The sequence below is a fragment of the Nycticebus coucang genome, chromosome 14 (assembly GCF_027406575.1).
Source record: "Nycticebus coucang isolate mNycCou1 chromosome 14, mNycCou1.pri, whole genome shotgun sequence".
Lineage (NCBI taxonomy): Eukaryota > Metazoa > Chordata > Mammalia > Primates > Lorisidae > Nycticebus > Nycticebus coucang.
The window spans coordinates 46,441,070-46,466,607 of NC_069793.1; the positions used below are offsets into that span (position 1 = coordinate 46,441,070).

The window sequence follows — 25,538 nt, forward strand, 5'->3', positions numbered from 1 at the left end:
GTTGTTTGGGGGGATAAACGGGATACTGTATAGCGAATGCTTAGACTAGTACATGGTACGTGGTACTGCTGTAGACTGCTAGCTATGCATACTATTGTTTCTACAATCCTTTGCCAGATGTACCATCCTCATACATTCCTTTTATCAGGCTCCACCCCTGTTCAAAGTTTGCAGTCTCTCTGTCGTCTATTTAACAGTAGTCCCTAAAGGAAGCCTGCAAGGTGAATTGCCAGGGTGTAGGAGAGACTCTTATAACTTCTTTTATATGTTTTTATCCTGTTCTTGAATATTTTCTTTTCTTTTTTATTTTTTTGAGTCTCTCTCTGCTGCCCCAGGCTAGAGTGCCATGCTATCAGCTTAACTCACAGCAACCTCAAACTCCTGGGTTCAGGCAAGCCTCCTGTCTCACCCTCTGGGTAGCTGGGACTAGAGGCGCTTGCCACAATGCCTGGCTAATTTTTCTGTTTTGGGTAGAGACAGGGTCTCACTCTTTCTTCGGACTCCTAGACTACTAAGATTACAGGCGTGAGCCACCATGCCTGGCCTACATTTTCCATTTTTTGAGTATATTTTATAGTGTGTATTTTTGAGTGAGGGCACATATTTATAATTTGTAAGATACAAGTACATACTTTTGTAAATGAATGTGTGTGTGTGTATATATATATATATATATAGTATGTTAAAAAATATTTTATTGTTAGAGGAGAGCACACAACCGTGTTTGGAGACCCCGAGCCCGGCATTTCCATGTGACTGGCCCCAGCCTGTGGTCCTGATTCCCTTCCCAGGCTCCCTCCTGTGTGTATCTCATTCACTCTTCCGCCTTCCAATTTCCATGTCATTGCTCATCCCCTTTCTCTGCTCCTATAATATCCCCCCTTATTCTCCCATTTTCTTTTCTTATCCGGAAGTTCACCTTAAATGCCACGTGGTCCATAAACCTGCCAGGACAATTCTAATTCCTAGCCCCTTAAGCGTATTTTCTCAGTACACACTTGGCCCCCATCGTTTTCTGTGTTGTGTCAAGACCTTCTTGCTCTGTGGTTATTCTGTGTCAATTCTTACATGGACGTGCCTTTAAATTACGTTTCACTTGCTGACTTTATTTTGAGCTGTTTTGTCATTTCTCTCACTTATCATTTACCTGGAGACACATACCTATACTTTTGGATGACATTAATATATCTATTTTTTATCACGGTACTATATAATCCTTTACTCTAAGGAAAAGATTCATTTGTTAAATTTGTGATCTGAATCTCCTTGGATTTGACAGTATGCATCAGCTTGAAGCAGACATTTATCTACAATACATTAATGAACACTTTTTGTATGTGGATTCATTATTTTACTCCAGGCGACATAAAATCATAATCTGTGTGTTTAATGCCTTATTTCAGCCCTTCTAGTCCTGAGTTCTGCATGGCCTCCTGGGAGGGAGATCATCCTAGTGAGGAAAGCTGGATGGTACACACAGCATATCCATTTAATCTGGGTTTTCCCCCTCCTCAAACATTGTCAAATGGCTGTTTTTATCAGCCATGTTTCATCAGTTCCTGACAGCAGCTGTGCAATCACTGGATGTGGAAACAGAAGAAACAGGTTTAAATCTTGATTTTACCACTTGCTGGTTATTTGAACTCAAGTCATTTAACCTCATCTGTAACATAAGTTTAATAATCTATACATTTTCACAGCATTATAGTAAGGATTAATTGGGATGGTGTCTGCGAATGTGCCTGATGTTAGAGAGGTGGTCAATAAATGTCTGTTTAAAAGAAAAGCAAAAATGAAAGGGCCTCTCCTGCCCTCTGTGAGCCTTCTGCTGCAGGGTTTATTTTGAGGAGAGACGGGTTCAGGGAATGCACCAAACTTAGGCTTGAGGCTCAAGTCTGAACATGTAGTTGGCCTGGTTTCTGGACTTGTCTCTACTGGAATGTCTGTGGCCTCCCCAGGGAGCATGAGGATTAATTAGTTAATCTTTGTAAAGTGCTTTGAAGGTGAAAAGTGCTTGCTATGTAACTGGAATGGTTGAATTGCTATCGGAGATGTAATAATGGTGGCACCATATTCTGGCAGTCTTGCCTGTCTTAGACATCAATAATCAATATCAGAGAAAGTTCTGAGATGTTTTACTTGACATTAAACAAAAGATTCATTTTGTGATTTGTGATAACGCAGTTCTTTCTGTAGTCCCACAGATAGCAGCTTTATAGTTTTTCCCAGCTTAGGGATGCTAAGGTCATTTAAGCAACAACAATCTCTTCCTCTGGTTTCTGGGGAATCTCCTGCCCAGGCAATCTGGCTATAATATCTAGCCAGCTCAGGTTGGACAGTTTGCCAGTTTTAGATGCTTCGTGGGTTTCACAGGTAATGGGCACAGGGGCCGGTTAGAGTCTAATACCACAGAAGTGAAAGAAGGGTGTGGAGTGAGCAGTTTGAACAACCAGTGCAGAGTGCTGCCATGGCTGGTAGAAAGAGACGTGGCTGAGCTTGTGACCCCGGGCAGGTCGCTTCTCTGAATCTTCATTTTCTCACCTGTTAATGGCAGCAGATTACTTGACGTGTATAATAGTAAAGGTGGTTCACAGGAAGGTGAGTTTCACCTTTCTGGAGAGAGTTGCGGAGGCAAGAACGTTTTCATAGAACTAATATTATATGAGATAGACTCTAAAGGTTGAGCCATAGTTTACCAGGTAAGGAAAGGGGATTGATAACAAAAGGAACAGCACATGTAGATCCATGAAATAGTACATCTGAATGGAACCACTCCAAGCCCTTGTTATAAACCAGGTACCCTGTGGACTGCACAGAATTTGTTCCCTCTTTGAGAAAGCCCAGAAGTCAGATTCCTGTCAACTGCTTGGTATCTACTTCTTAGCATCTGCTGGTAGGTTGATCCTGAGAACAGCATTCCTGCAGAGCCTTGTATCCCTGCGATATTCTGACATTTCCCACATGAATCTATGGTTGTTTTTTAGCTGACACTATAAACCATATGTTAAATGTGGGGCCAGATGAAGCTCTGATACCAAACATGAAGTATGTAGTAGATTTGTCTAGGATTTAATATGCATTACTTGGTGTTTTGTCTCTTAAGCAAAGTTTTTCTTTGTTAAAATAAACATGTATAAAGAATTATACAGCGCACATGGTTATGCATATTTATTGCAGAGAATCTGTTAATAATCTATGCCTCATCAGATTTTGCATTTTGTTGAAATAACAAATGCGGCACTTGGTACAACTGAATGAGCTTGGTGAATTTTCTCTTATCCGGGAGAAGAAAGGCTATTTCTCCTTTTCCAAACTCAATTTTCTTCTATTATCTTAAGTATTGGCTAGTTTCCCATGTGGTACCTCTGGGGGACTGTATGCTTTTCTGGTTCCAAATGGTTTTGCCCTTTTTTTTTTCTTCTTTCACTCCCTTCCCTCTGGTACACATAGACACTTGCCTTGGAACAGTTAGAATTGCTCCTTTGGGTAAGAACATATATTCTGAAAGGTCCTTTTATGTTACTTGGAGGGGAAAACACATGAAACTGGCCATTAATTGGGCTAAGAGGAAGGTCCCTAAGAGATTGTGGCCTGGGGAACTCAAGATGCCTAAATGGGTAAGGGAGAAGAGGTCCTGCAAACAGGCACCTGGGCAAACACAAGGAGGGTGTGAGGCAAGGAGTTAGTAGGTCATAGAAGATGGTTGAAGTTTTATCTGTAGTCATATCCATATCTGTATCTATTTAAAATGCAAGAGCATAGGCTTTAGAATCAACCTCTATTTCAGGCGTCCTCAAACTTTTTAAACAGAGGGCCAATTCACTGTCCCTCAGACCGTTGGAGGGCTGGTCTATAGTTTAAAAAAGAAAACTATGACCAAATTCCCATGCACACTGCACATAACTTATTTTGAAGTAAAAAAACAGAACGGGAACAAATGCAATCACACCACCTCATGTGGCCCGCAGTTTGAGGACCCCTGCTCTATCTGAATGTGGTACTCATGACTTGTTTGATCTTGGCCACTTCCTTAAACCTCTCTGAACTTCAGTTCTCACATCTGTAAAAATGTGAATATATTTGCTTTCTTTACAGGAAGATAGGAAGGCTCCTGGCACGTAATGGTTTGTGCTAAATGAATGTTCATGCTTTCTCTTGTAATTCATTGCTGACCCATGAGAGCACAGCTGTGGAATGTAGCCTTAATTCAAATAATGTTTGTTTTTAGAAACTGGCAAGATGTTTACCTGGGGCCGAGCAGACTATGGCCAACTAGGGAGGACGTTGGAGTCTCATGAAGGCTGGAAACTAGAAAGGCAGGATTCGTCTCTCCCCTGCTCAAGACCACAGAACAGCATGCCTTCATCTCTGCACTGCTTATCGGGAGCAACTGAGGTAGGATGTGGCTTCTCAGAAATGTGATGTGTCTCTTCTTTTTGTCTTTCAGTGAAGCATTTATTGAGGGCTTACTGTGTGCCAGGCATTAAGATAGGTTCCATGTAGGAATCTGAAGGGGTCCTTGCCCTGAGGAGCTCATGGTTCCATATGGTAGAAAAGTCAATTACCCAGGTAGCTATATGATAAAGCAAACTGTGTGTAACTCCTTTATGTAGGTTCAGAGTACTCTGGGTCCACTGTGGAAAGTGAGAATTGAATACAGGGTATAGAGATTAGCTTAGATTTCGAGAATGATGCGCTTTGAGCTGTGTCTTAGTGCATGGGTGAGACATGAACAAGAAATTGTAGCAGAGAAGAGAACTTTTAGGTGAGCCCGACAACTTGAACAGAATTATGGGGGTAGGAAAGTGAGGAAAGCACGGATGGTTCAGTTTGGTTAGAGCGTGGGATGTCTGCAGGGGCAATTATGGATAATATCAGGAAGATGGGTTGGAACCAGAGCAAGTGGCCTTTAGTACTGAGCTAAATATTTTATACTTCTGTTTATATTTCCCAGTATGGAAAACATGCTTATTCAAGCCCCTTTGGTTTTCTAAAATGGCTTGAATTTCTACATTTAAGTCAGGAGCCTTAATTTCTCTAGGGTGTGTTTCGATTACCAAATTTTACTTTATTGCTGTTCATTAAAAAAAAAAAAAAGAAAAGGCTAGGGTTTTGAGAAGAATAAGGATGGCCATGCAGGAAATGTGCCTCTGAACCCAAGGTGGCTTTATGAAGGAATTCAGTCTTCATTCAGAGTCTGTCAAAAAATTAATAAGCTAGTGAGACTTCTGTAATTAGCATCAGACTAATTACAACCCTCTCCATACCTAGAGGGCTTCCCTTCCCTGGAGGTTCCTTTAACCTTTCTGGCCTCCTCCTTCCGGGTATGTAGGACGGTTCTCAATTTTTGCTTCACATCCCAGCCCTGGTCCTCCTGGGCCCTTCCTTAGTGCTGGATTAAGTTTCTCTGTCTTTTTCTCTCCCCCTTTCTCTTTGATTGGAAAGGAACTGCACAATTTACACGCGGTAATGATAATAAAGCCATCCATAATCTTGCCACCCTACCATAACTACATTCCTTTTTGTATTTGTACGCGTACTTACTTCTACAAAGTTGTAGTGACAGCATTTATGTGTTGTTTTCAATTTCTAATTGTTTTATCACAAATGGTTTGCTTATTTCCTCTTGATCTTTAAAGTGCCCATTTAAAATGGCTATATAGTATAATATTACATGATTAGAAGGTTCTAGGATTTTTCAAACCATTCTTTGGATGTCAGACATTTAGATCATTTCCGTGTGTGTGCGAGAGAGAGGGAGGGAGAGAGAGAGAACTCTGTAGTGAATCAGTGTTGAACTGTTTTCTTAAGATATAATCTTGGGGATGAAATTACAGGGGCATAGTTCATGAGAATTTTTATGACTTTCACTATTTTTCTCTAGATTCTATTTGGCAGAAGTTGACTCTGCCAGCCACGAATGAGGAGATGCAGTATTTAAACTACTGTGTTCTGGGCGGTGCCTGTGGCTCAAGGAGTAGGGCGCCGGTCCCATATGCCGGAGGTGGAGGGTTCAAACCCAGCCCTGGCCAAAAAAAAAAAAAAAAAAATCCTCTAAAGTACTGTGTTCTGTTTAATGGGTTAAGGTGCCGAGAGCCTGGTCCATGGTGCTTTAGACCCGTCAGCTTTTCTTTCCCAGATCCTAAGACTTTATGGTCAGGTGGCACAGTAGCAGAGGCACAGAGGCTTCATAGATTTTTCTGAGTCTCTGTTTCATTTGGCAAGATGAGGATAATAATGTCTAAGGTATTATTATATAATAATTCATCTATCGTGTTATATACTATTAACATGAGATATCATTATATAATGCATAAGGTATTGGTGAGGGTAGCATGCAAAGTTCTTGGTGTGCAATAGGCCCTCAGAAACTGTTGGTTCCTTTCTTTCTTTCCTCTTTGAAGTTTTTTAATGTCCTGTGGTAGCCATGAGTACAGAACTGTGACAGACGTGGCCAGTGCAAACATACGCCTAAGAGCCTGGCACTGATGGAATTTTATGTAGCTTATTACCAGAGCAGTATGAGGAGTGGGCTGGAGCCCCTTGGCAACACATTTTAGTGTTTGCCTCCCTGTCTCCTCCAGTCTCTGGGGGCCTGGAGTGTATACTCTCTTGTCTTACTGCAGGTTCAGACTCCACGCTTTTACCCAGTGGTAAACTGGGTCTGGGAATTATCTCCAGCTGTTGATGTCCAGGTTTGGCCTGCCAGGTATATATAGTTGCCTGAGGCTCAGGGCGAGCCAGATCTGGGGGAACTATAAGCTTCTAGGAGTGAATTCACCTTGGAAAAGATAAGAGCCATGCGAAACTGGGTGCTGCCCTGGCCATGGACTTGTCCAGAGAGGTGCAGGGACACCTGGGGAGCAGGAACAGCTTTGAATTCCTGACCTTCAAGGACCTTAGTGTAGTATAGGGCTGACCAATTGCCTTTAATTTCTATGAATTGCCATTAATGTACAAGGGATGAGAAGGGGGAGAAATGAACTATCTGGGTTGGGACCTCAGATGGGATATTTTCACCAAAGGCTCCAGAAGGAAAGCCAAGAAGGGGAAAAAAGTATGGGTAACCAGAGCTGGACTGTGGTGTAACCATCCTTTCCTGTGAGTAAAAGAAAGCAAATAAGCACAAAGTTACTTAGTCCTTACTATGCCAGACAGTGTGCTAAATGCTTTACAGATATTATTTCATCTTCATAATAAACCCACATGCAGGTGTTACAGTCACTGCTTTGTGAGTCTCCTAAGGAGACTACAGCTCAGAATGCGTAACTCCCATTGCCCCCAGTCACATGGTAGGTAACTGGTAAGCCTGGGACTTGGAGTACTTAAAGAAACTCTAATACTTCTATATAGGTGAAGTAAAATTGAGGGTTATTTCCTCATACCTGCTTTCATATGTGTTCTTTCCTGGATGGAAGATCTTGAAGTCTGGGAGTCAGGGTCTCTTAATTCCCCAAGAGTCTCAATTCTTATTTTTCTGAGCCATTTCATTTAGAGCCTAACAAAGACTTTGGTTTTTGAGCTGGCTGTCCTTCCTTTAATGTTCTTACAGTGGTGAAAACTGTTTCATTCACTTTGCCTTCGTTCCTGGGCTTCTCTAGCCATTGCTGGGAAATTCCAGGGGTAGCACAGTGATTGGGGTTAATCTCCCCATGTGCATGTCAGAACAGGGGTGTGTGAACAGCTTAGTTTGCTCCTTGACAGCCAATAGCTCGTTGCTCTCCAAACCCCAGGTGGGACTGCTACCTGCACATTTCCTGTGGAACCTTCATTCTGAACTCCACCCTACATTTCACAGTTGGGTAGAAGTGCTTGTGCTCACTTAGTGGGTACACTGGGGGCTCCCCAAGATCCCGAAGCAGCTGGAGTTTGGCATCTGGTGTGTCAGTGGAACTATGAGGAGACTTGCTTCCTGAAAGTGAATAGCATTTGAGAGGACAAGGACCAGACTGAGAGTTAGAAGAACTAGCTTCTCGTTTTGGTTCTGTCCTGAGGGAGTTTGGCAAGCTCCTTTTTCTCTTGAGTTCTTAGTTTGTCCATATGCAGGTTGGGGATGTTAGACTAGATAATTCCTAATGTTTCTTACAGATCAAAGAGTCCTTTTCATCTCTCATTTTTATTTCATGGAAATGATCCCTACTTGTAATGACCCTTGCCTCTAGAGTCCCTCGGTTTCATAGCCCTAGCTGCTAATTCAACTTTCGAGGACCTAATCTAGAAGTTCCTGGCTGCTTTAGTGCCATTTCAGTCTTGCTCTGATTCTTTACCCTGGCTCTATTCTTTGCCTTTGTTACTTGTTCCCAAGCCCTCCTGTTCTAGCTTAGATTGTGGGACTTAGTGTGATACCCCTGCTCTTTAGCCCTTGGACCTCATAGGGTACCCCTGCTCCCTGTTCACTCCCTAGTGTTTTCAGGGCCAGATCCCTATCTGGTCTTCCCAGAACTTACAGTTCATCTTTGACTCTTATCCCTGTGGCTGTCCCCTTATTGCCTGGGGTAGACACTGCCTTCTTTGATTCTGTGCCTGCCACCCCTCCATTTGCTCTGTGTGTGTTGTCCCACCTTCTCTGCTTTCCTGGGTCTCAATGATGTTTACCTCCTTCTTGACATTGAGCTCTACCAGGGGTCCTCAAACTATGGCCCCGGGGGCCACATGAGATGGTGTGATTGTATTTGTTCCTGTTTTGTATTTTACTTCAAAATAAGATATGCGCAGTGTGCATAGGAATTTGTTCATAGTTTTCTTTTTTTAAACTATAGTCCGGCCCTCCAACAGTCTGAGGGACAGTGAACTGGCCCCCTGTTTAAAAAGTTTGAGGACCCCTGCAAAGGCCAGGAGAGCAGAAAGATTGAATGATTAATTCCAAAGATACTAATAAAAAATAAGTGTTGTTTGAACTGGGTTCTTAAAAATCTATGGGAGTTTAGCAAAAGTAGAAGGACATTCCAAGCAGAGGGGACAATATGAACTCAAACCATATCTCTAGATTGGCTTTTAACTCCTGATGCAATCAAAATGCCCACCTATTCCAGCGGCTGAGCCTAGTTTTGCTATCGGCTGCCTGTCCGGCCTGTCCAGTCACTGTCTGAAGGAAAATAACTTTCAAGTATGTCATCTCATTTGGTCCTAGAGTCATGCTGTGAAATAGGCCAGAATAGGAATCCGGTCATTCCCATTTTTATATTGGAAGGAAAGAAACTGGCCCCAGAGAGGCTAGCTAGGAATTAGGGGAAGATCCAAGGCAAACAGCCTGAATTCCAGTGCTTCTAAGGGCTCAGTCTGCAGCCACAGTCCTGAGTCATGTTCCTGGTTTAAATTCTGCCCACGTTTGGTTCAGGAGCACCAAATCCCAGACAGAGAGTATACATGTGCACATGTGTGCACACAGAGAGCCATTAGAGCAGGAGCAGGAAACATGGAAATAAGAGTTGAGCAGAGACTGGGTAATTGTCAAGCCAACAGCCCTCATTTTGCTGCAGAACTAAAATTGTTAGAGGATCAACCTGTGCACAGGGTCTAAGTGCAGTCTGTCAGAATGAGTGGGAAAGGAGCTATTTTTAGTTTGCAGAGTCACTCACTCGGCTGTGTTAGCTGAGGTTCGAGCCAGTCCCCTACGCTTTCCACGGTGTTATTTCTGAAGGAGAAATACCACTTGAATGCTGGTGTAAAACTCATTAATGAACCTGGAAGTTTCCAGGGCGTCTTTGTCCTGCAGCTCCCTCGGAAGGCTGCCTTTCCTGAATGACCTTCCTTCTTTCCTATATTTAATGCATTTCTAATTTTAAGTTTGTGTCAAGACTGTGGGACTTCGGTGCCCTAAATAACACAGAAATTTACCACCAGCAATCAGCTGAATCCAGAGGGCTCTGACAGAATTGAACACAACCTGAAAAAGTGGCTCTCTGGTAAGTAACCCACAGCATCATTGTTTTTCCTAGAGGAACATGAGGTCTCTGAGACCATAGGCCCAGGCAACCCTAACCTTTCGGTTGTTGTGGGGGCTGGTGTTTTAGAGGCCGCCCAAAATGGGATAGCAGTGCTTAAAATGGGTAGCGATGCTCATCCAAAGACTTTTTTTGTTGGAGATTGAAAAATCTAGCACATCTGTGCTGTATCTGCTGACATAGCAGGGGAAGAAATAACATAAAACAAACCTCAAAGCACTGGGTCTGTCCACGTGAATACTCAGAAAAACGAAAGAGCCACCAGACAAGGCTGTCATGTTTGAGAGAGGTAGTAAAAGGTATAATACTTCTACCTGCTGTTTTCTTATTTATATTTATCGTCTCTCTCTTCTCACTAAAATATATGATCCAGGAGAGCCAGGGCCTTCCTTGTCTGTCTTTTTCAAATCTCTGTTCCCAGTGGCTAGAATAGTTCCTGGAACCTCATAAATGGTTGGTGGTTGTTTACAGATTGAATAAATAAAAAACGAATGAAAGAAATGGTTTTGGAGTATGTGCCCCTCTTCGCCTCTTCTCATTTTCCTTCCTGCAATCTGTGCTTCTCAATCCCAGGCCAGCTCAGGAACAGACATTTCCATATTTTCGGGCATTTGGCCATCAGATGCCCTGCAGAGCCAGCACAGGCAGGCTGTGAGCCCTGGAGTTTCTTACAAAGGCTTTCAATGATGCAAGTCCTTTAGCACTTGCAGCTTACCAAGCACTTGCATGCATATTCACCTTTGGTTTTTCTCCTTTAATCCAAAAGATGCTCAGGTATGCCTGTCTATCTGAGCGCAAGATTAGGGTCAGGGCTGCAGAGACGAGTGGAGCCATTTCTGTCTTAGGAGCTTGTGAGTTGGTAGCGGGGCTAAGTTCATTGCAGGACAAGCAGAATGTGCCAGAAGTTCTCCCAGAGTCCGGTGATGAAAATGTGTTGATCCTGTCCCTTCCCATGTCTTTGGTGACCTCTTCTTGTATTTTCAGTCCCTGTGGTTTTGCTGGATTCTGCAGGGTTGGGGTAGGGGGTGGGTAAGAGGTGGTGATTGGAGAGGCTTTCTGAATTGGAAGCCTTGACGTTAAATTAGTGCTTAAGGGAGCTAATGTAAAGTAACAGAGGAATCTTGGCAAGAACTTGCATTGAAGAGGAAAGCAGGGAAAGAGCAGCCAGATAGAGACTGAGTATTGACAAGAGAGAGAGAAAGGAAGCCAGGAACTGCAGTGTCACAGAAGCTAAGGGAATTTCAACAAGAAGGTCAGGGAGGTTGGAGACAGAGAAAAGACCCCTGGATTTGGTGATTGGGAGGCTGTGGTGACACTTGTGAGAGCAGCTTCAGTGAAAGGGTGGAGGCTAAAGCAGGAGCGCAGGAAATGGATTAGTATGAGAAGCACAGGCTGTGGGGATGAGCAGTCCTCTCAGGACATTCATAGTCAAAGAGGATGAGGACGAGCTCAGTGCCTTGGGGGGAGAGCTTGGTTCCAGTTCATTTTGTGAGCATGAGAAAATGAGAGTGTGTGAGAAGGCTAAAAGAAAGGATTAGAGAGAGTGTGAGAGAGATAGAAAAAACTTAGGAGTAAGTTGCAGGAGGGAGGCGCGTAGTTGGAGCAAGACCCCCAGAGAGATGAGAGCTAAGATTGTGGTCATTGTGAGGGGTAATTTCTCACAAGGAGGAAGGAAGGAGAGACTTCTTTCTTTCACCTGGTAGAAAGAAAAAGGGATCTATGAAGATAGAAGCTTGAGGTAGAGAAGAGAATGGTTTCATGGAACTGTGTGTATCTTTTGTCATCATGCTATATATTAGTTTTTCCTATTTATTCAACAAATGGTTACTGTGTCCTACTGTGGGCCATGTATAGGCACCAAGAATTCACAAATAAAAGACAATGTTGTTGCCCAGTAGTACAATATAGTATTTTTTAGTAATGCAGTGATTATTTATATGTGCATCTCTAAATCAAAGCTTGAGTTCTTTGAGGGCAGGCACTGTCTTATTTTGTATAATTAAGGCCAGGCTTGGTGCAAAGTAAGTAATCAGTAGAAGTGTGCTGAATAAAGCATGAGAGCCACCATTATTCACCCTGACCCTGAGTGGTGGATGCGTCAGTGTTGCTCTCCTTGTTCTTGGGATGAGGAAACTGAAGTTCAATGAGAAGTTCTCACTTGCTCAAAGTCATGCAATACATGGTACAATAGGGGCTTGAACCTGGTTCCCAGACCCCTTATTCTTCTCATTGCTAGCCTTGTAGCCCCAAAGCTTCCTCTCCAGACAGTTCTGATCAGGATATGACCCTGAGCTCTGGCTTTGGCTGTCTTTGGGCAGTGGTTGGGTCTATCAGAGACCTGGTGACCTTTTCCAGGCTCTGCATCAGTGTCTTATGAGGAAGAGCATCAAGGAAAGGAATAGCTTCGGTAAGGACTGGGACAGTGCGTTAATGCACGATTTGGTAAACCATAGTGCTGGCTGGAGTTGGTGGTCTCACGGACGGAGTCTTGAAGATGGAGCAAGACCTGAGTTGGAATTTCTGCTCTGTGCCTATAATCTGTGTGACTATGCATCATTCAAAACTTTTCTAAACCTTAGCTTTCTCATCTGCAAAGTGGACATAACAATATCTGCTTTACCTTGCCCAGGCGCTTATGGAAAAATGCAAATATGATATATCAGGGCTTTTGTAAACTGTAAAGTGCTGTACAAAGGGGTATTTTTGGGGGGGGGTTCATGACATATAAACCACTCTATGCTTCAGATACAGGTTTTATAAGTATGGGTCAGAGCTGTTTTTTTCTGTCTTAATCACTTGAGATCTTGGGAGCCAAATAGAATCATCCCAGATCTTGTGGTAAACATTTCTTAGAATCAGAGCCAGTGAAATTAGTGGAGCCCAAATGCTTGGTAATCCATAGCCAATCTCCCCAGCACCAGAGAGTGTGAATTCCTGGTGAGGTAGCCATCAGCTTCAACAACAAGGATGTTTGCAGCTTGCTTTTTCTCGCAGCAGAGGAAATTCATCAGCACTGATTTAAAGTCCTAGTGACCTCATATGTCACCACCACACTCTGCAGAAGTACGACTGCCCTGGACTTTGCCCAGGGTCCCCCTCAAGCTGACCAGATGTCTTTTGTTGTGTTTGACCTTGAAAACTGGGCTGTCCCAGGGTGAAAGTAAATCATGCAGAGGTTTACAGAAAAAAAAAAAAAAACAGAAGGCACTGAGGGTTTAAAGGAGGCTGCAGTGGTCCGAGGAGAGTGGTGCTGGATCTGTGAAGGCTGAGTACGCTCTACGTGAATTGGTTGCCTAGGGGCTCTCAAACTGCCTCATCTTCATTACTGTTCCTCTAACTTGGACCCTCATTATCAAGTGCCTACTAACAGTGACAGCCCCTTAGTTGGTAACCCTTTATCTCTAGCTTCTTTTCACCCCAGCTGCCCCCAACCAGTTGCCAAAGTGATGTACTAAAATATAAATCTGATTGTGCTATGCTTTTTATTTTTAAAGATTCTTAGAAAATATAGAAAACATTTATTCCCATTAAACATGTAAACGCTGGGTATGGATACAGTTTGGATCTTTGTCCCTTTCAAAGCTCCTGTTGAAATTTGATCTCCAGCATTGGAGGTGGGGCTGAGTAGAAGTGTTTGGGTCACTGGGGCAGATCGTGAATGACTTGGTGCCCTCCCTATGGCAATGAACGAGTTCTCTCTTTATTAGTTCACACGAGAGCTGGTTGTTTCAAAGAGTTTGGGCACCCCCACCTCATCTTGTAACACACCTGCTCCCACTTCGTTTTCTGCCTCGAGTGGAAGCTCCCTGAAGCCCTCACCAGAGGCAGATCCTGGTTTCATGCTTCTTAAGTAGGCTGAAGAACCCATGAGCCAAATAAACCTCTTTATAAATGACCCAGCCTCAAGTATTCCTTGATAGCAATACAAAAATTAAGACAGATTCTTCCTTAGCTAAGCATTTAGAGTATGGTGGAGAAGACCCAGCCTCTGCTCTCAAAGGGTGGGGGAAACACACAGCCCATAATCTGTACAGCCAGTGGAGAGTGTAGTCTCCAGGGTTGTTGTGGACTTTGTTCACTTTTGTCTTCCTCTCACCTTGATTGGTGCCCAGCACATAGTAGGTGATTAGTAAATAATTGTTATAGGGAGGAACGTATGCCCTTACTTTCTTTTTTTTTTTTTTTTTGCAGTTTTTGGCCAGGGCTGGGTTTGAACCTGTCACCTCCAGCATATGGGGCTGGCGCCCTACCCCTTTGAGCCACAGGCGCCACCCTCTGCCCTTACTTTCTGATGGCTTCCCATCCTGGATGAACTCTCAAATCTTTCTGAATTTTCATTAGAAATTCTTTTTTATTAAGCCCCCTGCGAAAATATTCAGTGTCATCTTCTCCTGTTCTCTCCCTGTATTCTGCAATTCATCTATGCCAGCCAGGGAAACCACCATGTGTTTGATGCTTCTAGGTCTCTGTACATCCTGGTTCTGCTTCCCTTTGGCTGCTTGGACAACTATTACCCATTCTCCAATAGCTAATAAGGATGATGTTTTATGTTCATGCTAGTAATCCCCCTATCAAGCCTTACAAATATGCCTTTTCTTTCTTTCTTTTGAGTTTTTCTTTGCTTGCTGTCATTACCCACCTTCCCTGCTTTTCCACCCTGAAGCCCTTTTCCATCCCTCCCCCCACCATTACCTTTCAGGAGTTTAGGTCTGGAATTTGTTGGGCTGTGGACTGTGATGAACCCTGACCTGCCTTTTGTCTTTCCTGAACACTTTCTCCCACAGTAGCCCCAACCAGCTAGCTGGACCTCTCTATCTTTCTACTTGTACAAAACCCCTACCCCAGCAGGGTCTGGCTTTTGCCAGTCCTGTTGCCCAGGAATTGGACTCTGTATCCTGCATCCATGCCATGGTTTGGGACCTTGTTCTGAGTGGCAGATTCCTCTATATAATGCCATCTGCTCGATTCTAAAGGGGTTGCTGCTGCTTGGAGCTTCTTACTTGGAGGCCATCTGATCAGTGGCCATCTTTGTTGTTGGCACTTGCCTGGATTAAGCCTCTCTTTGTCAGGCTCCATTGGGTTCTTTGTATTAGATGGCTGCCTTAGGAGCCAGCCCCGTAGTCTCCCCCTCTTCTCCAAAGATTATTCCCATCTGGTTTTAGCCTCTTTGCCTGCAGTGTCCTGAGCCACTGAGGCCTTGCCTGGTAGGCACCCTTGAGGTAGATAAAGAGAAAATATTGTTCTTGTCACTTCCAGGGAAGCAAAACTAGGCCATTCCCTTGGGATATAGCCTTCAGAACCCCAGGGCAGTTGTTAAAAGGACTGCTGAATTGTGACTAGAAGGGAGAGTTTAGTTTTTGTTTAGTTACATAATTCCCTGTGTGATGCAGTTGTTCTCCCTGTGGGGACACTGTCAGTGATGGTGGCCACTTCTGCATCTACAAGTTGCTGTTTGGAAGAGGACTTTTTCTTTTTTTTTCCTGAGACAGAGTCTCAATCTATTTCTAGGGTGAGGCTAGATTATAGTGGCATCATCATAGCTCACTGCAGCCCCAAACTTCTGGGCTCAAGCGATCCTTCTGCCTCAGCCTCCTTAGTAGCTGGGGCTACCAGCATGCCTGGCTAGTTTTTTTTTGCAGTTTTTGGCTGGGGCTGGGTTTGAACCTGCCACCTCCGGCATATGGGACCGGTGTCCTACTCCGTTGAGCCACAGGTGCCACTCTTTTTTTTTTTTTTTTTAAATAAATGGGTCTCTTTTTTACTCAGGCTGGTCTTGAACTGCTAAGCTCAAGTGATCCTCCTCCTTGGCCTTCCAGAGAGCTAGGATTATAGGTAGGAGCCACTGAGCCTGGCCTGGAAGAGAGCTTTTGTTACTGGATGTCTGGTATCATCCAAGATTGGGGGAGGCTAGCTATGAGTTACAGATATGGAAGGAATCAGAGGTATTTTTGCAAAAGAAGCAGCTTTTACAATAATTAATTGTGAAGCCTCTCTCTCTCTCTCTTTTTTTTTTTTTTCAGAGGGGCCAGGAGTATAAGATGGAACAAAGCAGGAGGCAGAATGGGGGCCCATTCACAGGTGCTGGGAGGCCACTGTAGCTCTCCTGGGGACCTTCCAAGGTGCCACTTCAGTAGACTCTGTTAGCTGGGAAAGGTTGCTCATGACTGCCAAAGAAAATGTATGTGTCATTGTAGCCAGCACTCCCAAGACTGGATCATTCTTGAGTATTTCCTCTGTGGTTTTATTTCCTTGTGGTCCCTCCTGGGTAAGATTTGTTATGAATAGCATGGAGCATGGGTGTCATTTGAGGATAGAATCTGCATGAGGGGGCAACAAATAAGGGAAGGACTTAGATGAATCAGGAGAATTTACTCTGTGGCTTGATGCTTGGACAAGCTGCTTTACTTTTCTGAACCTCAGATTTTGCATCTGACAAATAGATATAATACTTATTAGGTTTACCTCTCCAGGTTGTTGTCAAAGTGATGTCATGAATGTGAAAACATTTTGTAAACTGTAAAGCAATAAACAGACGTATGTTTTGTTAGATTTTTTTATGTGGGTTTTTGGGAAACTTTAATTTCTTGAAGCTCTTTGGAAATATTATCAGTTATCATAGATCTGGAGTTTAACATGAATCATTTCCATGATTCCTATGTTCCTCTTTATCCTTGTCAAATACCCAGAGTGCATTCACTACTTAAGCAACTTGTACTTGGAATGTGACAACAGGGAGGACACAGAGTCCTAAAGCTTTCAGAATGGGGTGTGATTGGTAGCATAGATGCCCTACAGGGTAGAGCTGAAGATTTGTGGGCAAAGAGATGTAGAGGCAGTATCAGATAAAAGAGTTGTTGGCCAAGTCCCTTGACTCTTTGAGAGAGCTTCTTAGAGGAGATGAAATCCTAAGGCTGGGGCAGACTGAGTTTCATAGGTGAGCAGATCTGGCCTCTTTAGGTCCCTGAAGGACCTACGGGAAGACATTTGTTCCCTCTAAGGTGATAAACTGAAGTTACTGTTGGCAGGCTTACTAAGCTCTGAATTTGCCAGTTAAGAAAGACTTGATTGACTTAATTAAACTGAAAAGCTTCTGCACAGTTACGAACACAACAATCAAAGCAAATAAACAACCTTCAGAAAGGGAAAAGATATTTGCATGTTGCGAATCTGACAAAGGGTTGATAACTAGGATCTAAAGAGAACTCAATCAATAAAAAAAGAGCAAACGATCCCATCTGTCACTGGGCAAGAGACATGAACAGAACCAACTCTGAGGGTGACAGACGAATGGCTAATTAACGTGGAGAAATGGTCATTGTCCCTAGTCATCAGAGAAATGCAAATCAAAACCACCCTGAGATATTACCTAACCCCAGTGAGAATAGCCCATATCACAAAGTCCCAAAGCTGCAGATGCTGGCGTGGATTCAGGGCATATTTGGAAGGAAGTATGGAGAATACTCAAACAACTCAAATTAGACTTCTCATTTGATCCCACAATCCCATTACTAGGCATCTACCCAGAAGAAAAATAATTTTATCATAAAGACATTTACACTAGATTGTTTATCGCAGCTCAATTTACAGTTACCAAGATGTGGAAACAACCTAAATGCCCATCAACTCAGGAATGGATTAACAAGCTATGGTATATGTATACCATGGAATACTATTCAGCCATAAACAAGATGGTGACTTCATATCTTTTGTATTAACCTGGATGGAGTTGAAACACATTCTTTTTAATTTTATTTTATTTTTTAAGTTTTGCCAGTTTATTTAACAATAAAAATACCTTAAATTTGCATTACAGTTTATCATGAGATGCTTTTATAGCGCTAGAGTACAGATCATTTTAATGTGTTAGATTTTTTTACACAGAAAAGCTTTTGATTAAAAAGGATTACTTACAAAACATGGGGTTTTTTTTTTTCCCTGTCAAAGAACAAATATAATCATGAATGAGTCGTTCTCCTGACTATTTTCATAAACTTTGAATTGTCCTCTCCTTTTGATTAGCTACCTTCCTCTCACCACTGCCACTGTCCCCAGGGCAGCACAGCCTCTGGGTGGAATGAATATGTTGCTAAGGCCAAATAAGGTCGTGTTTGTTACTTCTGGACTCCACTGGCCACCTCATCTCATTTCAGAAAGGACCAGAACTGAGTGGGGGAGAGGGCTTATGAGGTGTAGCTCTTTGTTTTTCTTCCTCAAGAAGGATCAGTTTTATTGACCTTTTCTTTCTTTTTTTTTTTTTTTTTTTTGTTGAGACAGGGTCTCACCCTATGCCCTGAGCAGAGTGCAGTGGGCGTGGTAGCTCACCACAACCTCAGACTCGGGCTGCGGGCACCCCGCTGCCTCAGCCTCCAGAAGCCGCTGGGATTACAGGCGCTCGCTGCTGTGCCCGGCTGGGTTTTTCCATTTTTTTCATGAGTCGGGGTCTCACTGTCGCTCAGGTGAGTCTCGAACTCCTGAGCTCAAGCAATTCTCCCTCCTAAGACTCCCACAGTGCTGGAATTACAGGCGTGAGCCACCGTGCCCGGCTTATTGACCTTTTCAAAAATACCAACTCTTTGATTGGTTCATCTGTTGTATGATTCTTTTGTTTTCAGTTATATTTAGTTCTGCTCTAATTTTAGTTATTTCTTTTCTTCTGCTGGGGTTTAGGGTTGGAAAGTTCTTCCTTTTCCAGTTGCTTGAGATGTCCCATTAAGTTATTGACTTCCTCTCTTTCCGTGCTCTTGAGGAAGGCTTGCAATGCTCTAAATTTTCCTCTTAGGACTGCCTTTGCTGTATCCCAGAGGTTCTGATAGTTCGTTTCTTCATTATTATTTGTTTCAAAAATTTGGTAATTTCTTTCTTAATCTCATCATCTTTAATCATCAGAGAAATGCAAACCGAAACCTCTCTGAGATACCATCTAACTCCAGTAAGAGTAGCCCACATCACAAAATCCCAAAACAACAGATATTGGCGTGGATGTGGAGAAAAGGTAACAATTCTGCACTGCTGGTGGGAATGCAAGCTAGGACGTTCCTTTTGGAATGAAGTTTGGAGAACGCTCAGAGTTCTAAATGTAGACCTGCTGTTTGATCTTGCAATTCCTCTACTAGGTGTATATCCAAAGGACCAAAAATCATTTGGCAATAAAGATATTTGCACCACATTGTTCATTGCAGCTCAATTCATAATTGCCAAGTCATGGAAGAAGCCCAAGTGCCCATCGACCCATGAATGGATTAATAAATTGTGGTATATGTATACCATAGAATACTATGTAGCAGTAAAAAAAATGGAGACTTTACCTCTTTTATGTTTACATGGATGAAACTGGAAAATATTCTTCTTAGTAAAGTATCTCAGGAATGGAAAAAAAAATATCCAATGTACTCAGTACTACTATGAAACCAATTTATAGTAACTCATACTTGCATATGAAAAATGAAACACAATTTTAGCCTAAGATGAAGGGGGGAAGGGGAGGGAAAGGGAGGGATAGTAGGGGACCACAACTATGGAGCATATTGCAAGTACAAGTTGGATCTATCATGTGTAGAGCACAAATGTCCTAATGTTATAATTGGGTAAATGAGGTGAAAGCTATATTGATTAATATGATGTAAACACTCCAATTTGTACAAATAATCGACACACTGAAATTGGCATAAATGTATTTATGATCTATGTTCAAAAGACTTAATTTAAAAAAAAAAAAAGAAGGATCACCTTCCTTGAAGGCAGCTCCATGAGATGCAGGGGCTTACTTATCGTTGGCGAACGTTCCTTGCTCTGGGAGGTCCAGGAGTCATGTTCAACTCCTTCCTTACCTTTCTTAGGTGGCACATCCCTTGAAACATATTCTTCTCAGTAAAGTATCATAAGAATGGAAAAGCAAATATACCGTGTACTCAATACTAATATGAAGCCAGTAGACGATCTAATTCACGCCCTCATAGGAGAAAAGCTCATTTCAATTCAAGTTGGGGAGAGGAGGAATGAGGGAAGGGGGAAAGCAAGTGTTCCCACTGAATGGACACAATGTAGGGGTGTATGGCACATTTTCTGGGTGCAGGACACAACTACGAGAGGGACTCTACCTAACAAATTCAAATATTGTGATTCGATTGTTTGTACCCTCACACTAACCTGAAATTAACAAAAAAAAAAGAAAGAAAAAGAAAAGAGTTGATTGGGAACAACAGAATTTTTAAAGAAAGAATAATGATAGCTCCTATTTGTTGAATGTCGACTCTACCACCTATTGTGTTAAACACTTTATAAACGTCACTTTTAATTCTTACTGCCCTCCTATTAAGCAGTATGCTATTTTATCACTATTTTGTAAATGAGGGAACTTGGGGAAGATCATACTTGTCTAAGGACAAAGCTGAAAAATAGCAGAGCCCACCCACTGGCAGCATCGTGGATTACAAGTGTACAGGTGACCGGATGGTAGGTTCTAGGTTTGGAGGGCAAAGAGGTGACTTTGAAGTGGTGCTCACCCTCCTCCACCCGCTGGAAGTCCAGATGGTACAAGAGAGGTAGATAGAGCCTGTGACAGCTCGTTCCTCCCTCCTTGGTGCCTGGGCACAGACGAGGGGAGGTAAGCAGAGCCACCCAAGAGGATTTCATTCCCCAGAAACTATCCTGCAATTCTGAGACAGTAAAGAATGCACTTGAAAAGACTTGAGGAAAGATATTTTAATTCTTCAGGGTTCTTGCTTGGGCTTCTGTTCTGTTTTTATTCACAGTGGCAGCAAGGATGAGTTTGGAAGCTTTTCAATTTTAGCCCTTTTACCTGGAAATCCAAATGGTACCCCTTCATAAGGTTCAGGTTAGTGCTTACCCAACTGCACCTTTTCTGAACAACTTCAGTTGCTGTTTCAAGTATAAGCTACTTGAGGATAGGTAGCATAACTTCATTGTAGCTCTATCTTTGGTGTTTGGCACTGTGCCCAGAAGAAAGCAAGTCGTTGGGGTTTGTTTTTGAATTGAATGAAAATCTCCCTGCACCTTTCATCACCTATTAGTATTTGATCATATTGTCACATCTGTTTATTTCATGCGTGGTGGTCATCCAGAGAAGAGTATATGGCGCTGCATGGTGGGCATCATCTCTGTTTTTTGAACATCATACTCTATTAGGCAGGGAGTGAGGGGCTGGGTCACACAGCAGGCACTCTGCAAAGCCTTGGGGACTTCAGCTCCACCCATTCTGAAGCAGGCTTGCAGAAGTCTGTCATGGGATAGCTGGGTTGGTTGCCAACAGAGTTGTGATATATTATTTCTGGAGGGAGAGGGACAAAAACAGAATGCTGACTCCTCCAGTAGTCTCAGCATGAGGGTCATAGAAGTATAAGCATCTTTTTCAATCTGCATTGCTCCATTCCTCTGACACCTATTTAAGGGTAAGAGCACAGAGGCATGCAAATGGTACATTTCCCTTTGCACCCCTCAAGGTGAAATTTCTGCTGTTGCATGGGGACTTGTGGGAGCAGTTCCGTAGTTACTGCTGTATAATGCATTTATCATTCTGCTCCTCGGGTACATTTTGCCAAGCTGCATAATTTCCCTGTTCCTTCCTGCACTCACCAGCTCCATGATGATGATGCATCTGGTGGCCACAGCTTCCCTGATCAGAGTTTACGGTACAGTGACAGGAGCAATGTATTAGCTAATAATGACAGCAGGTAGCATTCACCAAGTCCCTGTGGGTGCCAGGTTCTCTAGTAAACACTTTCTAGACACCATCTCTTTAATGTTCATGGCAACCTAGCAGAGTTTGTATTAGTATTCCTCAATTTGCAGATGAGAACAGTGAGACTTAGAGGGTGTCTTGTCCAAGGTCACGTGGCTGGTAGGTGACAGAGTTGCTATTAAAATCCAGATCCTACTGAGGAACCCATGCTATTATTAAATACCAGGAATCTATTTTGAATTCTGAAGTTATCTCTCTGTAAGACCTGGGACCAGAGGACCAGAGCCTTTTTGCTTTCCCTCAGCCTCAGTTTCCTAACCTGTATAATGAGAAGGGGTCTCCCAAAGTTTTAAGTTTCATACCATTCTATTTTAGATAGAGCTCTAAACCATTTGGAGAGTGATTTATTTTCACCTTTCAGATTTTTTTGGTTTATTTTATTGTGGCTAGCTGGTAGGTATTAATGTCACAGCATTAACATTAATATTGAGAATCAAGAGAATACATAGTATGAATATGTATGAACTCATAGTATGAATTGATGCTTTCCAGTAGTACTTTCTATAATGATGACAGTGGTCCGTTTCAGTTCAGCAAAATAGCTGATAATCACATGTGGCTAAACCAAAATTTTGGTTTTATTTAACTTTAATTCATATTTCAATAGTTAGTAGCTACCATATTGGGCAGGACAAGTATAGACAATAGAATAGATTCTTTCATTCCTATCTTTATCATTCCTTTTTCTCCTGTGTTCAAAGTGATATCCTTCTGATTTCCATGTTGATTTTTGTAGAGCTGCAATGCCTGTGCTTTCAGCTTTCAGCACACACAAACATACATTATGATATCATTTGGTTTTCTGCCTGTGACACATACAGAAAGAATAGTGCTGTGTGCATTTCTCAGATAAGGAAACTGAGGCACAGTAGTATCTGAAAAAATACTTATCGCATGAATAAGTGACTTATCTAAAGTCATTTTGGGAGCCGTGGAACCAGGACTGGGAACTTACAACTTCTTTTTCCAGCCTATGTTTCCTCTAGTTTTCCTATCACTGGTGTCTGCATTAGGTAATTCTTTAAATGGTAAATGGTTTTTTTTTTCCTTTTATTTTATACCATTCTGTACTATTTGATCTTTTAACTCTTATGTACCATTATAATGGCAAAGAAGAGGAAATGTTATGAGGCATTATAATAGAGCTGTTCTTATTTTGTAGATGTGAGAACTGATGTGCTAATCAGAGAGAAGCAGGTTTTTCATGTGAGATCTGTGGTCAGCAGAGGATTAAATCTCATCTCCAATTCCAGTTCTGGTATTGGTGGAATCGTTTTCTTTCAGATCAGTCCTCCCATAGAAAACAACCATAAACTCAGACAAAATGTAAAAAAACCACTACTTACAGAAACTGGAGAGGGACCAAAAGTAGTCATACTCTTAACAAGTGTGAAGGTCCTGGAAATTAAGACCAAGGAACTGTTCCAGACTGAATGATTCTAAAGAGACGTGGAACTAAATGAAATGTGTAATTGTGAACTGGGTCCTTTTGTTGTAAAAGACATCACTGGAACAACTGGTGGAACCTAGATGGGGTCTGAAGCTTTGTTGGAAGTTACATGTCAGTGTAAGTTTTTTAGTTTTGATGGTTGAATTGTTAAGTAGAGAGTGTTGTCAACTTGCTGCCAAACATACTGTAATGTTTGGTGACAGGGCATCAGTTTAGCAACTTGCTTAGAGGCCAATCTAGGGAATATAGAGCAAAGATGGTAAAATGTTAAGATTTGAGGAATGTGAGTAAGGGTGAGCAGTTTTTTGTATAGTTCTTGGAACTTTTCTCTAGGTTTGAATTTATTTCAAAATAAAAACATTTTAAAAACTTCAAACTGAACCATAATGATGGTAGAACACGTCAACATTTGTGGGATGTAGCTAAAGTAGTGCTTTGAGGGAAATTTATATCTTGAAATGCTTATATAATATTAGAAAGGAGAAAGGACTAAATCTAGTCATTTAAGGTTTCATCATTAGAAGTTGAAAAAAGATGAGGAAAACAAGCCCAAAATAAGTAGAAAGAAGGAATTAATAAAGACAAGGACAAAAAATAATGAAATAGATAACAGAGAAAAATTGAGAAAAAGAAAAACCAAAAAGCAATTCCTTGAAAATGTCAACAAAATTGATAAGGCCCTAACTGCACTGACCAAGAAAAATGAAAGAGTTCACAAAATACCAGTATTAGGAAAAAAGTAGTTATATCCCTGCAGCTTCTACCGACCTTAAAGGAAACTAAGGAAATATTATGAGCATTTATGCTAATAAGTTTGGCAACTTAGATAAAATGGATTAATTATTTGAAAAAATACAGTGTACCAAAACACAAGATGAAATATAAATATAATTAAAAATGGAAAATCTGAATATCCTTATATCTAGTAGAGAAATAATTTTAGTATCGAAAACTTTCCCACAAAGAACTTTCTTGGCATAGATGGTTTCTCTGATAAATTTTATGAAATATTTAATTGGAAAGAAAGTAACACTTTTACACAAACTCTTTCAGAATATGAAGAAAGAGGAGATACTTCCCAACTTATTTTGTAGTCAACATAGTTCTGATAACAAAACCCAACAAAGATATTACAGAAAAAGAAAATTATAGAATAGAATCCCTCAGGAATACAGACAGAAAGTCTTTAACAAAATATTAGCAAATTAAATCCATTAATATTTAAAAAGGGTAATATATCATGACCAAGCATTCTGGGCAAGAAAGCTTGCTTTTTTCTTTGAAAAGCAATAAATGTAATTCACCATATTAACAAAATAAAGGAGAAAAAACAGAATAATAATTTTAACAGATACAGAAAGACCATTAGTAAATTTAACAACCATTTGTGATAAAAAAAAAAAAAAGACCTCTTAGCAAATTAAAAATAGAAGAGAATTTCCGCAGTCTAATAAAGGGCAATTATAAACTGCTAAAAAATTATAATTGATGGTGAAAAATTTCATGTGTTCCCCTTAGATCAGAATAAGGCATTCTCATCATTTTTATTTAATATTACACTGGATGGAAGCCAATCTAGCCAATGCTATAAAGTAAGAAAAAAGACTTACAAATCAGAAAGGAAGAGATAAATCTTTTTCTATTCATAGATGAGATGATTTTTTGAGATAGAAAATGTTAAGGAATCTGTAAAGTAACTATTAGAACCCAAAAGGCAATTGAACAGGATACTAATTCAATGCTCCAAAATTAATGATATTTTTAATATAGCAACAGTTGGAAATTAGAAAAAATTTTAAAAGCAATTTCTTTTATAATTAACATAAAAAAGCATAAAACATTTAGTTATACACTTAACAAAAATGTGTAAGACCCATAAAAACTACAAAACACTGCTGGGAGAAGTTAAAGAAGGCCAAATAAATGAAAAGATTTATCACAGCCGTGTACTCCAACATGACTCCATGTTGTTAACTTGTCAGGCCTCCCCAAGCTGATTTATAGATTTAAAGCAATCCCAATGAGAATCTCAAGTGGCAGGGGCGGGAGCTGCGGGAGTAGATATTGGTAAATTGATTCTAACATTTATATGGAAATATAAAGGACAGTGATTATCCAAAGCAATCTTTGGATGGAAAAAAAAGAATAAAGTTGACAGATTCACATTACCTGACTTCAAGATTTACTATTAACACACAACCACATACAGTGTCTTACTAATACCAACAATCAAATAACCCAATAAGAAAAGGCAAACGACTTAAATAAACATTTCTCCGAAGATGATATACAAATGGCAGACAAGCATGTGAAAAGATGTTCAACATCACTAATCATTAGGGAAATGCAAATCAAAACCACAGTGAAATATCATCTAATACCTATT

General features: G+C 41.4%; 1 protein-coding gene across 8 annotated transcripts in view; it reads left to right on the forward strand.

Moving 5' to 3' along the window:
• Nucleotides 1-25,538, forward strand: part of SERGEF (secretion regulating guanine nucleotide exchange factor) — a 261,804-nt gene that overhangs the window by 59,153 nt on the left and 177,113 nt on the right. For all 8 annotated transcript variants that reach the window (XM_053561636.1, XM_053561632.1, XM_053561635.1 and 5 more), the window contains one exon: nucleotides 4,229-4,395. In XM_053561636.1, coding sequence (XP_053417611.1) covers nucleotides 4,229-4,395 — 167 coding nt within the window. The remainder of the gene's footprint in view (nucleotides 1-4,228; nucleotides 4,396-25,538) is intronic.